The following is a 15521-nucleotide window of genomic DNA, read 5'->3' on the forward strand; positions in this document are numbered from 1 at the left end:
CATGGTTAGCTTTCTCTGTCACCAAGGATCAAATTCTCTTGTTTCTTAGGTGTTATAGAATGGAGCATATCCACGATTATTTAGCTACCTACTAATGGCCAAATGTTATGTGAAAACTAGTATTTTAAAATTGTTTGGTCCTATTAAAGGTATCGTGTGAGGAATTGTCATTCTCCTTTTTGAGGGAAATTGTACATTAAATCATCAGTTTAGATTTCATCATGTACAAATTCATGTACATGTTGGACTTAGTAGACTACGGTATTTTACATAGCTCTACATATTGAGTTAGACAAGTTGTTCCTTGTGACCCCCCAAATGCACTATTATAGAGTAACATCTTCCAAATGTTTAAGAGAGAAATTGAAAAGCTGGAAAGGAAAAGCTTAATATGAATGAATCATGCTTTATAACATCCTACCCCATTCGTCGCCCCCCTATTCATTCTCCCCCTTCTACATGATCATCGGACGGGCTGGACCGGGTTCGAGCTGGGCTAGAATAGTCTAGTCCGTTACCACCCATCGGCCCGTGAGAGATCGGGTTAGCCGGTCGAGCCAAGCCGTCTCAACCCACCAATCATTCAGGCCAACCTACATTTTAGCTATTTTTAGAATTTTTTTTACTATTAGCTTATTTAAAAAAAAATATTTATATTCCTCTATTTAAAAATAATAATAATAAATTAAAAAATTTAAATGTGTGCTTTAAAAAATATAAAATGGTACAATACCAAAAATTTAATTGGTTTTTACTGTAGCAGAACGGGCGAACCTAGTTACGGGCCAAACGGGCGGGCTTTCGGGTCAGGTCGAACGGGCAAAGGGCTGACCTGTGCCGCCCATGAGTAGTTCTGGCTTAGCCCATGGGTAGTTCTGGCTTAGGCTGGCTGGGCCGTTTGATCACGTCTACCCTTCCGTGCCCTACCTCTGGCCCTCTCTCACTCCGATGCCGTTCCCCTTCTTCTCTCGACGACGCTACTCCCTCTCTCTCTCGACCACGAGGACGCCGCCGTTCTCTATTCTCCCCTTCTCTCTCGACGAACCAGCTGTCGACGTCGCCGCTCTCCGTTCTCCCCTTCTCTCGACAAGCTAGCCGCCGTCGCCGCTCTCCCTTCTCCCTCTCTCTCTCTCGACAAGCTATCCGGAAACAGAAGGTAATTTCCCCTTTTGAGAACTCTCTTTCTCATCATCCACTCCATTCCATATCTCTCCTTCTAGACCTCATTCTCTTCTCGGTGAAACTCCCAAATCCAACTCTCATTTATTCTTCCACCCACATATTTCTCTCTTCTAGAGTTCTATCCAGATCTCCCCGGTTGCCTACAGTTTGATCTCTTCTTCCCTTCATTCATGATTGGGAGAATTTGCCATCTTCTAGGTAAGGATGGATGAGGTTGCACAAGCTGTCGCGAAACTGAAGAAGGAATGGGATCAAACAGTGATGCAGCTTGACGAACACATCACAACCATCGAAGGTTGTGGAAAGTCTGGAAAAGGAGCAGAGGAAGCAAATATTCTTCCCAGACTAAATGGTGCTGCTCAGGATTGTCTTGCATTACTTAAATCAATGCAGTTTAGACTTGATCTCCTTGCCCAGCAATTGCCTACAGCAGAGGAAGTGAAATTTGGCTTGTCGACCTTAGATTCTTGGAAGGAATTGTACCAAAAGTAAGTTTTAATTTCGGAAACCATAATTGTTCTGCATCATTTTTTGTTCTCAATTCTTCTGGTTGATAATGTTAGGCTACAAATGAGACTGAGGAAGGCTAATCTGCAAGCAAAAACAAACATCAGAAAAGCTGCTGAAGAGGAGGTGATTTCTCTTCATAAACCTAGACATCTTTATCTCTTTATTAGACTCCTAGTTCATAGCCAGTGTTTATGAAATGAGACTGGTGTTACTAACCTAGATGTTTTATCTCTTAACATTTCACGATCTGGCTCATTATACTTTAATCAACTTGGAAACTTTATGGTCCTCTCTTTGTTTTGCTTGTAGATAATTCTCACCTCTTCTATCATTGGATTTTTTGTTTTCAGAGAGAGCTTCTTTTAGGAGGTGGGGAAGAGTCTACCATTCGCAGGCGTAATTTACAGTATGTTGATTTATCTACTATGAGTGACATGTTTTTAAGACCAAATATTTGGAGAATACTCTGAAGTTCTGAACTCAAATATGGTTTGTTAAGACTTGCATTTAATGGTTCTTAAATTACAAGTTTTACTTGGATTCATTTCTCTTCAAAGATATACTTGATGTGAATATGATACTCCTCTAGATAATTAGTACGCTTTATGCTGTTTGTAATTTGTAAAATATGACACTGCTCAAGATAATTGGTACGCTTTATGCTGTTTGTAATTTGTAAATAGACTTGCTTGATAATAGGTACATGTAAGAAAAAGTTTATTTTAGTGCTATTAGCTGATGATTATTTCAGGTTGATTACCAATTAAAAAGTGCTCCTATTTCTGCTATTTCTTGTTGGAGGCAAAGAAGATGGCAAACAGAATAGACTTGTCAGAGCATGTGGAATTGTTTTGTAAACAATCTTTTTTGAATCCCTAATAGCTATGCATCCATTTACTCTCTTCAAGAAAATTTATTTATCTTGAAGTGTTCTAATTCACAATTGAATGGAAGATTCTGATGGTCGTTTTATCATTTCTACCATAGAAGTCACCTTATTTGACTTCTCTAAAACTTATTTGCCTTAAAGATCATAGGCTGTTGTTTATTAGAATGCTTTTTTTGAAAATAATTTCTTCCACTCAATTTAACTAAATGACAAGTTACAATGAGCTTTAACTCTATGACTGCTCAAGGACAAAGGCTGGGATGACTTCTGCTGCTGAAAGTATTACTGAGAGCCTCCGCCGGACTCGTCAATTGATGGTTCAGGTGACCACATCTGCAATACTTATTTGAATTATAACTGGAGTAATATCTGATTACAGCTGTTTTTAAGATTAAGCTAATAAGTTATGTTGTTGCAGGAGGTTGAAAGAAGTGCAAGCACATTAGCAACTTTTGGTATGTACCCTTCGCTCCTTGTCTTTTTTCCCATTTGGGGCTAACAAGCAGATACATTTTTTCAACAAGAATGTAATCCCCTTATTGTAAGAATTTCATGCAGTAGTTAGTGAATTCAGATATGCGGAAGACCTAGCTATTTCTTTTTTTCTTTCAAAAAGAACCATAGAGGTATCCCACTCAGTTTCATTTCATAAAATGCGAACAGAAACAGCAATTCAATGAGATACTTTTAGAGAAGCTGTTGCAACCCGATCTCGGCTATTGGTTTGCGTTCGTGTGCAGGAAGTCAGTTCACGCAGTCAGACGAAAATATTCGTAAAATATTCTCTCATAGTAAGAAAATTATAAAACTAGATGAGTTTGTTTTGTATCTTCTTGATTTACGTTTTTGCAATTTACACCTTTCACAGATTCGGACTGTAGCTAAGACGAAATACGGCAGAGTTATGGTGGTGGTGGTGGTGGTGGTGTTGGTGTTGGTGAAGGGTAGTGGTGATAATAGTGGGAATAGAGTGGACGTGGGTTTCGGGTAAGGTTTGCACAAAGTGCAGTGGGGTGAAGGAAGAGGGGGGAGAAGATGGTAGGTATCCTAAGGAGGGAGGGTTCAATAGTCGAAAGAGGCTAGGGGTAACTAGTGATGAAGTGGCACGTGGCTAGGGTTTGAGCGAGGAGGGAGAAGTTTTAGATTAGAGGGGAGAAGATAGGTTAACTCAATGATTCATTCAATAGTTCGATGATCATCCAATGAGACTGCCTTCCACATATATAGAGGCTAATCTAACAGCCAAATAACTAAAAAATTAATCATAATACAATTATTTTTGCAGCGGGATGTTCAAATGGCCTTGTGAGGTGTTTGAACGACCAAAATAGGGTATCTGACTTTGTGAACGTGATGTAGGCATTCGAACGCAATGTTCGAATGCACCAACCAGAAAACCTTATTTATCAAAACAAGATTAATCTAACATCCAATTAAGCTGACTACAAGCTAAAAGAAGCTAAACTAAATGCTGAAATAAATCACCAGTTAGATAAATGACTCAAGCTATGAGCCTAATGTACACGAGGTGGTTTAGTCTGACTTGGATCACATCATTCCACTATGCTTCTGCTCACTTTGTTCTCAAAGTGATGGGTGGATTAAACGCTTCTTCAATCTTGCTCGACTTGAGTGCGGGTGGATTGAGCGGCTCTGTTGGTCTAACTCAAGTCCTTTAATACCTCTTGGACTCAAGCTCAACCACCTTTGGGTCCTTCAAGTAAGCTTCTTTCAACTCTAAAATTAGAGGAAGGAAAGGGAAACCAAAACTAAAAAAGAGACCAAGTCGGCTGAGTTGGTTTGACTTGAGCTTGAATTGGGCTAATCCTAGGCTAGCTGAAAATGGGTTGCATCCAAGGCCTTCTAGAGCTTGTCCAAGGTGAGGAGGTGGCCAAGCAGGATGGGGAACCTTGGCAAGGGTTTGATCAAGGCTCAGCCCAGTTGTGGATTTAGGCAAAGTTCGAATGCGGAATGACCCGATGAGTCGATAGGTGCGTGCGTAGCCTTGGTTGGACTAGTTGTACTAGAGGTGTGCCCAAAGCTTGGAGAAGGACATTTGAGGTTGGTATATGGCTGATCTAGGTGAGGGATAACCTAAAAAGAATCGGACCAAATCTCAACTTTAGTCTCAAGTTGACTGAGGCTTGGTTGCAAGATGAAAAGCCAGCTCAATTGGTGGGCATGCATACATGGAGACCTCGACATGGATCTCCTCAATCTCCTTCGTAACCTCATCCATTTCACCCTTTGGTAATCCTCCATGTTCTTCTTTAAACTCTGCATAAGGTGGTGGTGGAGGTTTTGGATCTTCAAAATAAGGTCGTTGAGACGCCAAATTATCAAAGTCCTCCCACCCGCCTAAATAGTCCACTGGTGCAATTCAGCACCCATTCCGTGTCGCCTTGTTGTTGGAGTGGGCAGTAGAGGCTCTCTTAATAGTGGAATGGGCTTCTTAGGTCCTCCATCACGTGGTGGTGGAGGTGGAGGAGTCCGGTTGTAAAGGGGAGCCTTTATTGATTCGGGAATTTAGGTGCGAACGGGAGGCACTATCGCCATCGGGTTTTATTATGCGCTTATGAAGTGTTCCATGGCCTCCATGGATACTTGCATGGCCTTTAGTGACTCCATCAACAAAGCCATCACCTTGACAAGATCTGAATTCCTTGGGAGAAACAAAGGAAAAGCAACCGTTGGCGGTTAGGGATTGGCTCAAATTGAATCAGCTCAAATCAGACTTAAATGTCTCTGCTGCTTTCGCTTTAGCTGAGGTGCCCCTAAGGGGTCTCGACACTATGGATCTGGTTGTTGGTATGGTGTCCAAGAAACGATGGTTCTGATATCACTTGTTATGATCCAATCTCGGCTATCAGTTTTCGTTCGTGTGCAGGAATACAATTTGCACAGTCGGACGAGAATATTCGCTAGTCTCTCATAGTCAAAAAATTATGAAACTAGATGGGTTCGTTCATTTACGTCATTCGTATATTCAAATTATAGCTAGGCAAACTACAACAGAGTTATGATGATGGCGTTGATGACGGGTGGTGGTGATAATGGTGGGGATAGAGTGGATGTGAGTCTCAGGTAAAGTTTACACAAGGTGCAGTAGGGTGAAGGAAGAGAGGAGAGAAGATGGTCGGTCTCCTAAGGAGGGAGGGTCCGATTGTCAAAGGAGGCTAGGGGTAACCGACGACGAAGTGATGTGCGGCTAGGGTTTGAGTGAGGAGGGAGAAGCTTCAGATTAGTGAAGAGATAGGTTAATTCAATGATTCATTCAATAGTTCGATGATAATCCAATGAGGCTGCCTTCCACATATACAGAGGCTAATCTAACAGCCAAACAACTAAAAAATTAACCCTAATACGATCATTCTCGCTACGAGGCGTTTGAATAGCCTTGCAAGGCATTTAAACGGCCAAAACAGGGTCTCTGACTTTGCGAACGCAATACAAGTATTTGAACGGCACGTTCGAATGCCCTTTCTCATCCCATTGGAACGCACCAGTCAGAAAACTTATTTATCAAAACATGACTAATCCAACATTCAATCAAGCCGACTACAAGCTGAAATAAACTAAACCAAATGCTGAAATAAATCACCAGTTAGATAAATGACTCAAGCCATGAGCCTAATGTCCACGAGATGGTCCGATATGATCTGGATCATATCAGAAGCTGAGTACGCTTCTCTTCCAAAACCATTTTTACACCTCAGTTTCAAATACTTGTTTAGATTCCCTTATAGAATGCCGATACTGCATTCTTAGAAATTCCAATCTACTTGTGCAAGTTGATCATTGTCTGCTCCATAGCATTGATAACATGTTAAGACTTTTATTTCTTTTGCATTTGAGTGGCAATGTAGCTTTATCTTTATTTTCTATGAAACAAAAAATCTGCTGCTTTATTTTAGATTCTCAACCTGGGAAGTACCATGACCACTTGCACTATTTCATGATTTTAATTGTTATTATACAGAGGAATCAACAAGCGTTTTAAGGAAGGCCGAGAGTGAGTACAAGGGACATCGCTCTTTGCTGATGCGCACCCGTCGATTGCTCTCCACCATGCGGCGTCAAGACGTTATTGATAGGTGCGGGTCTTTTAATCTTTTCATGGTTAGAGAACTCGTTTTACTTTTCTTTTTCATTTTCGATGAACATCCTGATTTCAGCGACATAGTGATCACCATCTGAAGTGGCCATGACATGGTTGCACTAACAATTAATAGGATATGACTGGAAGAGCCCAAAACCACCAGACAGAACTTATGTGCCTCCTTTCCAATTGAATGTACTGACCGTAGTTTCCATCTACAGGGCCATTATTATTGTTGGGTTTCTCATATTCTCGACTTCAGTGCTCTATGTTGTGTCAAAACGGATCGGCTTGTTGAAGTTGCAAAGAAAAGTAATTGCTGCTATCAGATCGGGTGCAATAGCAAATGAAGAGGTCATTATAGATGTCCAGAGATTGGGAGCTGACAATGGGCTCACTCCAGCCCAAGCAGCTGGTAAGGCAGTTCCTCAAGCAGAAATGCTACTGCCTCATGTCTATGATGAGCTTTGAATTAAACATACAAACAGTTTCATGTAATATATATATATATATATATATATATATATATCATATGATTTCTTGCCAAAAGTGCAGGACATTAACTTATATCCACAATATGGTCCAATCGCCATTGTTTAAGCATTGCGTGGTTTTCGAACCTATGAAACTTCATGGTAACAAAGTTAATGACAGTTTCCTCTACGGTTTGCAAGTCGTAGCATCCCGTAGATTCAGTGGCAAGGTTCCTCGCATAGGAACGGACGGTAGATTCACATTCTCCAGTTAAATTTTGTCAAAGTGATTAGATCTTTATTTGTATTTGAAGATCATCCCCTTTTGTCCCCGCAAATAATTCTCCTAAGCATTTTAATTATATTCAAGAAGGAACCTTTTATGATATTAAAGTCAATGTTCATTTTCTTATTTGGACAATCCAAAATTATAAGGAACCTCCGTGTGACCAACAATAAGATAATTTTCCGAGATGTTGCTCGTTTTCACTATTTCAAGAATGGCGTATGCTCATGCGAGGATTTTTAGCGATTTCTTTTTGAGAATCAAGAGCCAATCATGCCAATTAATGGCCACAAAATTATGACATGACAAGGGCATCGTACGTTGTTCTCAAAATCAGCCTTAGAAAATTGTTACTTTCCCGTTTCTCTCTATTTTCTGTACTCTTTGGAATAATTTATTTTGTAAAGTTTAATTTTTTTACCACAATGGGCTGTCTTCAAATTTATTTACCAAATTGGATCTAATTCACTGTAGCTCTAAGAAAGATGCAAATCTAATCATCAGTTTAGCATTTTTGTCTAACTCTATATATATAAATTCATTTAACTTAGTCTTTTAGCAGTTTAGAAAAAGAATTATCTCGCAATAAAAATATTAATCAATAAATTAGACTCTATTTAGTAAATAAGTTTGAGGGTAGTCTATTTCTGTAAAAAATTTAAAAATAAGTTTATTTTGGTCAAAAACTCCACTACACATAATTACTGGGCAATTTATAGCAAAATGTCTCTTCGTTATTGAATCGACAGCAATAGGCTTCTTTGTTATCATATTACAATTTTTTCAGAATAAATCCTAAAAAAACTGTCTGTGTCCTAAAATAGTAAAATTAATACTCGCCAAATTACCTCATTACCTTATTTACTAATTTAGGCCTAATAAACTAAAACAAGATTTTCATGTTCTTCTCTTTAGTGTGATTTTTTAGACGCTACTCCCTTCCATCTTCTTCCTTCTTCCATTTTCTTCCTCTTATTTTTCTATAATTTTCTTTCTTTCATTCTTCTTACATCTTCTATTTTCAATAATAACAATTCAATTACTTTTTCTCCTCTAAAATAGTCTGATTTGACAATTTTAGAAGCTAGTTCTTTTATTCAACATCTCTCTCCCATCTTGTTCACTGTTCATCTTCCTCATTTTGTTCTTTCGTGATTGAAGTATTCTGAATTAAGTTAATGTTTTAGTGATTATTTTATCTTGCTCAAAATAGGTGTATCACCCATGTAAATGTTGTTAATATTTGTATTTCATTTTAACAATGTTTTCCACTACTCTAATTTTACCCAAGTTTCACCTATGTAAATTCTATGCTCTTCTATACAAAATGTGTACTTCAATATTATGCAAGGTACGTATTAATAATGGTGAAAAAGTCTTATGCATTATCTATATAAATTATGTACACTACCTATATAAAATGTGTGCTTCAAAATTAGGCAAGGTATGCATTTGTAATGATGAAAAAGTCTTGTCCATCACCTATGTAAACCGGCAAAAAAAATCTTTCAAAATTAAAATATATAGCTGTATATAAAGGCCAAATTTTAAGAAAAATAAAATTAAGATAGAAATATAAGCTTCTTCGCTAGGTGATTGTGGAAAATTGCATATATTTTAGAATCTAACACCATTATATTAGTAAACCCAGTAAAAAATCATGTACATCATCTATGTAAAGTATTTTTAAAAAGTATACAAGTCATGGGCAGAAATTTTAGCTAAGGTAAGCATCAAAACCTAAATAAAGAAATTGTTAGTTTTTTTTACTAAGAAAAAAAGAACGCCACGCATCGCTTATGTAATTTATTTACATTGCTTATGCAAAATGTACGCTCCAATTTTAACCAAAGTAAGCATGGAGATTTCCTAAAATGTCATGCGTCGCTTATGTAATATGTACATATTACGTATGCAAAATGTATGCTCCAATTTTAACTAAAGTACGTATTGAGATTTTCTAAAAGAAATCATGCATCGTTTATGTAATATGTACGCATCGCCTATGCAAAATATACGTTCTAATTTTAACCAATGTAAGCATCAAAATTTTCAAAAAATGATATACATCGCATATGTAATGTGTACACATCACCTATGTAAATTATACGATCCAATTTAACCAAGGTACGCATCGAGATTTTTAAAAAAATGCAACACATTACCTATGTAATATGTACGCATCATTTATGCAAATTATACGCTCTAATTTTAATTAAGGTATGAATCAAAATTTCTAAGAAAACACAACGCATTGCCTATGCAAAATATACTTTTCAATTTTAACTAAAGTATGCTTCAAAATTTCTAAATAAATGTCACGCATCGCTTATTTAATATGTATGCATCGCTTATGCAAATTGTATATTCCAATTTTAACCAATTAGCATCGAGATTTCTAAAAAAAATGCCGCATATTACCTATCTCCTTGGTGTCCAGCGAAAAAGCCTAAAGATTATATTTTTATCTTAAATTTATTTCCTTAACATTTGACATTTTTATACAACTATATATCTTAATACCTAAAAAAAATGTCGCTAGTTTACACAAATAACGGGTAAGACTTTTTAATCATTATAAATGCATATATTACCTAATTTTGTAGCATACATTTTATATAAACAATGTGTATAATTTACATTGGTGATGCGTAAGACTTTTTCACCATTATTAATGTGTACATTACCTATTTTTTAAGCTTACATTTTGTATACGAAGTGCGCAGAATTTACATAAATGATGCGTAATACTTTTTCACCCATTTTAGTAAAGAAACCTTTGTAAAAAAAGTAGAATAGTGAAAAATATTGACAAAATGATATACACTCATCTTACAAAAATTAAAAGATATGCATCCATTTAATAAAATGAATACACTCATTTTCCAGAAATTTTTAAAACAACTACTAGATGACTAAAGTATAATGTACTTATCTTTTAGAAATTAATGTATTGAAATTATATAAAATAGATTGTAGAAATTTGCATTAATTTCTTTAGCAACAAGAAATTAAAGAACAACACAATATCATGTCCCAAATTAAAAGGTATACATCTATTTAACAAAATGAATACACTAATATTATAGAAATTAAAAAAAAATTCAGAACAAAATACTAAAATTATCACTGAGTATGTTAAATCATAAATCATTGCTAATATAAAATAATAAATCATAATAACATAATAACACAACATACTTGTAATAACAATAAATCATCACTAAAATTTGCATTAATTTTTAAAATAAAATAGTAGAATTATATTTGAGTATGTTACACTATAAATCATCACTAAAGTCATCAATAACATAAAACAATAAATCATAACAGAATAACCTAATTGTAATAACAATATATCATCGCTGAGTACTCCATAACTATATAATTATACCCTAATCACACGATATAATTTTGTAACTTTTCGTTACTTCTTCATGTACACTCCCATCATAAGTAATCTCAATAGCTATCATTGCAAAAAATTTCATAATATCTCACTAGTAAAAGTTATATTGCATATGTAGTTGTAAGCAATCTTCATATTGTAAGACAAATATACCACAATCTTGCTTGCTCATGTTAAGTGATATAACTAATGAGTTCATAATAATAAATAATAAAAGCTTAAATAAATAAGATGAAAACTAAATAAACATACACTCCTCATTATTGTGGGATATTTACAACATATTCTAGTTGTCTTTTCCATTAACTCTACTTCAGATGTATATCTCTTTGTGCTAATAAAAAAGATGATCATTTATAATATATGCCTGCACAAATAAATGTACTTACCCAATTTTAACAGCCATAAATAATTTTATGTACTTAGGTTACCTAGTAAGTTATCATATCATTGGCATCTTTTATGTATTTATCAGTAAGTATGATACACTTAGTTAGGATCTTTTCTTATTGCATTAGGTGTTTATTTTTATTAAAATAAAATTTCTGTAGGTTGTATTCGAACGCAAGAGGGGTCGCATTCAAACGCCCTTGTGAACGCCTATATCAGGTTCGCAAATACAGATAACGCATATTGTGCATTCGAACGCGGTCAGGCGCGATTAGGCTTGTTCGAACGCGATCGACGGGAATCCTCTAGAATTAGGATTTCATATTATTTTAGGACTTATTGGCTAGCCTCTATAAATATGTGGATGGTAGCCAACTTTATTATGCAATTGGATTCTTGATTTCTTGTCTATCTTCTCTCTAAACTCCTCCCTCGTCCCTCTTCACCATCCTTCCATCTCTACCGTTGGCAAGGTTTCTCCTAACTTCTAATCTCTCTCGTCTGTTAAGCCACCCCTCTTCTCACCTTTTGTTGGATTTGTCTCATGTCCTATCATTGTTCGGGTGTGCTTGAGAAAGAGAATTCCCATTTTTAGTTGAAGCTAAAGGGCCGACATCAATTTTGGGATCTCGACCACTTCGTTCTATTTGTCTACTTCCCTTAATCACTTCCACAATCCACCCTCATCTCCATACTCATCCATAACCCTAACCCTAACATCCACTTCACCCGTCACCACCATCATCACCCAAGTTATTCTATATTTTTGTCCCTTCTACAATTTAATCTGTGAAGGACATAAATATGAAAGTTGTAGATCAGAAAGTTACGGATCTAACCAAATTAGTTTCGTAATTTTTGGACTACCGGAGAATATTTGACAAATATTTTCCCACGATTGCGCGGATTGATTCCTATAATATATTTAAATCTTGAAGGAATGTTAGCATAGCCTTCTTTTGGTTTCAGATCTCCACAAAGTAGAAAAGTATTTAGTATTTCTTTATACACATTTTGGACTTGTTTCCACTTCTATTGTTGAATTATCTCTATTTGACACATATCACACTAGATCTCATCGGTTACTACTCTAATGTAGATATTGAGTTATTTGATATCATGTGCCTTTAAAATGGCTAATTTAAAAAAGTATATATAACCATGAAATATTTTAGAGAAGTATTATTCTAAAAAATATTTATGGCAAATTAACTATATTACATCTATCTAGTATAAATGAACTATATTACATCTATCTAGTACATGTAGAAAAATAAGTTACATATTGGGGTCATAAATTGGCCAACTCTAATTATTATTTTTTAGCCTCAATTATAAAAGTAGCGTGATTCCTAGTCATAATTTTACTCATCTATTTTTATATTAGTGTAAGGGTATGATGTGATGATGCAATAACTCTAAAGTTATAGAGCCAAATAAATAGTTCATACTAATCATAATGCTAATTACCTAAAACCACCGGAAGATTTCTCTTGTGCCATTATCGAGGAGCCATAAGATCAAAAAAAAATGGTGGGAAATAGTGAAGAAGTGGAGAAGAAAATAAGATAACAAGGAATGAACAAGAAAGAGTTGAATAAGATAACAAGGAATGAACGAGAAAGAGTTGAATGTATGCATTAAAGTTTGATGTGTGAGAATGGAAGGACAATGTTAAGAAAGAAGAGAAAGAGTGGAAGAAGAAGAAGAGAAAGAGAAGAAGAAGAAGAAGAGAAAGAAGGGCTTTATGTGTCTGAGAGAAAGTTAGGGTTGACAATGATGAGAACAAAAAAACTAAACAAGAAGAAGAGGTTTTGAGCAGGTAGAGATCTAATTAAATAGTTAGATTGGGTTAGGAAAATGATAAATTAGGTATTGTTAGTAAAGGGGGCTCAAAAATGTAATTCGAAATAGAGGAGCTCATATTTGCCAATATGAAAATTAGAGAGCTTTTTGGTGCAAATCAACCCATAATTACATGAAAACTCTTATAACTTGATAATTTGATATGATTGTTGAAAGAAGGATATAGTACATTCTTGTAATGAACCCATGTTTTGTGCTAGATGCAAACTGAGTAATCATATTCTTATGGCACAGTTTACGTTTTCTCATCTCAAGCAACTAGAGTTTAAGATACACGTGCCATAGGGTAATACATTCTGGCTGACGAAGACTATGGTACTTTTATATATGAATTGTTTTATTAACAAGTTTATTACCTAGAAGACTGTAGTTTGCAAGCATAGATTCTTGGGCATAGACTACACTAGGAAGCTGCATCTCTTCGGTGTGGCATCGAAGGCGAATATATGGATGTTGAATAACATTCAACCTATTTTGATCACTCGGAGGTTGCTGCTAAAGTTTGCCATTTCTTCAAGCCAAGTTCAAGTTAGCCTGAGTTAGGGGGTCCATTCAGTCACGTTTGTTTTATTTTATTTCAAATTAGTTATTTGATTTATTGTATTTGTTTGGGTTTATGTCAGGTTCAATTGAACATATTTCTTGCTTGAATTGGTTGGTTCCTACTCAAGTTGGCTAGTCTAATCGAGTCGAGTCAGATCAGCCTCTATAAATATTATACATCGCAACCTAGTCTAATATCATGTTGAATCTGAACTAGTTCCGCTTTCCCTCTCACCTTCCTTCTCCCTCTCAACTTAACCCTAACCTAGCTATTAGCCTCCTTTTTCCTTGCCACGGCGACTCCCCTCTAGCCAAGCTCTCCCCTTATCTCAGCTACCCCTATCTTCTTTCTTCATCATCCTCACATGCCAACCCCACACCACCATCCTGATGCAGTTCAACCTAGTTTTAATACCAATTGATACGGACCGGCTTGAGGGTACCCAAGCTTTGATAACAATTGATGAGATCCAATCAAATTTGATATCCTTTTGTTTTAGACCAAGCTAAAGATGTGATGTGACTTGAGATGGAGGCCACTCATTAGGTGATGGTGATGATGGAGTGGAGGCCGACTAGTTGTTGGAGGTGGCTTTGTAATAGACGATGGTAGCGGCTTGCTGATATGATAGATAATTGAAAGCTATGATTGGTCTACAACTATAGTAATGGGAAAGATGCAAATTGTATGCGAGGTAGAGATGACTAAGGCAAAGAGAGATGAATGAGGAAAAGTCAGAGACAAAAGAAAAAAAAATTAGGCTAAGAGATGTAGATCATGATGTCATTGATTTAAACCATTTGGTTTCATATTTTTTGAATATCATATAAATATTTGCTAATTATTTTTTCAAAATTACATAAATTGTATATTTCTACAATTTAGAGACTTAAGACTAATTTAGACTTAGACTCAATTCAAATTTGGATAGTATCAATCTACAACACTTTTGTCCACCTTATCCTCAAGATGAGAACAACATCTAAAACTCATGCACTTTTTGCCGAACCCACTTAAGTGTATCTACTGTTATTGCATATAGGAAAACCAAATCCCACTTGTCCATATTGACCACGAGTGGCCAAGTGATGCCCCTCGCAACTGCACCATAATGGTTTCCTAGCTAGTCATAGCTTCCTAAGCTTCTCTTTTATTACCTTGACCGTGCATATACTTCCGCCAAAATATGTGGACGAATTGCCTTCATCGTGGCTTGGATGTTACAAATAGGGGTGTAAATGAGCCGAGCTTGAGTGAGCTGGCGCCAACTTAGGCTTGGCTCAAAATTAATTCAAGCCGAAATAGTAGGCTCAAGCTCAGCTCAGCTCAAGCCGAGCCAGATCGAGCCCGAGCTAAGCTCGAACTTGAATTGAGCCTATTATCAAACTTTATTGAAGCTAAGCCCGAGCCAAGCCAGGCCTATCGAGCCAAGTCGGTTGACCAATATATGGTAGTAAAAGGTGAAAATGAAAGATATTAGTAAAAAAAAAAAAAAAGTGATGTTCAGAAAAATGGAAAATTGGGAATTAGTGATTGATGGGAAAGAGGAGGAGTAATGGGCAGTAATTATGAGGCTATGCAAGTAGGGGCTAGACAAGTAGGGGTTAGGCTTGGAGGTGTAAGTATGCAATGATCTGGAACGAGATATGCTCGAATAAAAATACTATTGTGTAAGCCACGAGAGAAGGAAAAAGGCATCCAAAGTCTGAAAATTTCAAAAGCAAAAAATTGATATCTAACTTAAAGCTTAGTTGCTACATATCTAGTACCAGATGCTCACTCATCTTCTTTGTCACCCTCCCCATCTGCTGCCTTCTTGGCTACAGCCATCTGGTTCCTCTGCTTCACTCTTCCAGGACGACCTCCACCAAGA

General features: G+C 36.4%; 1 protein-coding gene across 2 annotated transcripts; it reads left to right on the plus strand.

Moving 5' to 3' along the window:
• Positions 1–897: 897 nt before the first annotated feature.
• On the plus strand, positions 898–7546 carry LOC140765981 (uncharacterized). 2 transcript variants are annotated; one of them, XM_073105341.1, is made up of 8 exons: positions 898–1156; positions 1297–1670; positions 1746–1815; positions 2043–2098; positions 2829–2904; positions 3000–3036; positions 6561–6675; positions 6902–7546. In XM_073105341.1, exons 2-8 carry the CDS (start codon positions 1387–1389, stop codon positions 7149–7151), a joined length of 888 nt encoding a protein of 295 aa, XP_072961442.1. In that variant the 5' UTR covers positions 898–1156; positions 1297–1386; the 3' UTR covers positions 7152–7546. The 2 variants fall into 2 exon arrangements, with proteins under 2 accessions (XP_072961442.1, XP_072961441.1); XM_073105340.1 differs by having other exon boundaries at positions 899–1156; positions 1381–1670.
• Positions 7547–15521: the final 7975 nt, after the last annotated feature.

The sequence above is a fragment of the Typha angustifolia genome, chromosome 8, assembly GCF_048772165.1.
Source record: "Typha angustifolia cultivar Huaian chromosome 8, ASM4877216v1, whole genome shotgun sequence".
Classification (NCBI taxonomy): Eukaryota; Viridiplantae; Streptophyta; class Magnoliopsida; order Poales; family Typhaceae; genus Typha; species Typha angustifolia.

Bases quoted from the DNA above. Each gene is read 5' to 3' on its own strand.
- LOC140765981 (XM_073105341.1), top strand. From the start codon at position 1,387: ATGGATGAGGTTGCACAAGCTGTCGCGAAACTGAAGAAGGAATGGGAT. The intron at 1,671-1,745 runs GTAAGTTTTAAT...TGATAATGTTAG, and splicing joins TGGAAGGAATTGTACCAAAA to GCTACAAATGAGACTGAGGA. The intron at 1,816-2,042 runs GTGATTTCTCTT...TTTTGTTTTCAG, and splicing joins GAAAAGCTGCTGAAGAGGAG to AGAGAGCTTCTTTTAGGAGG.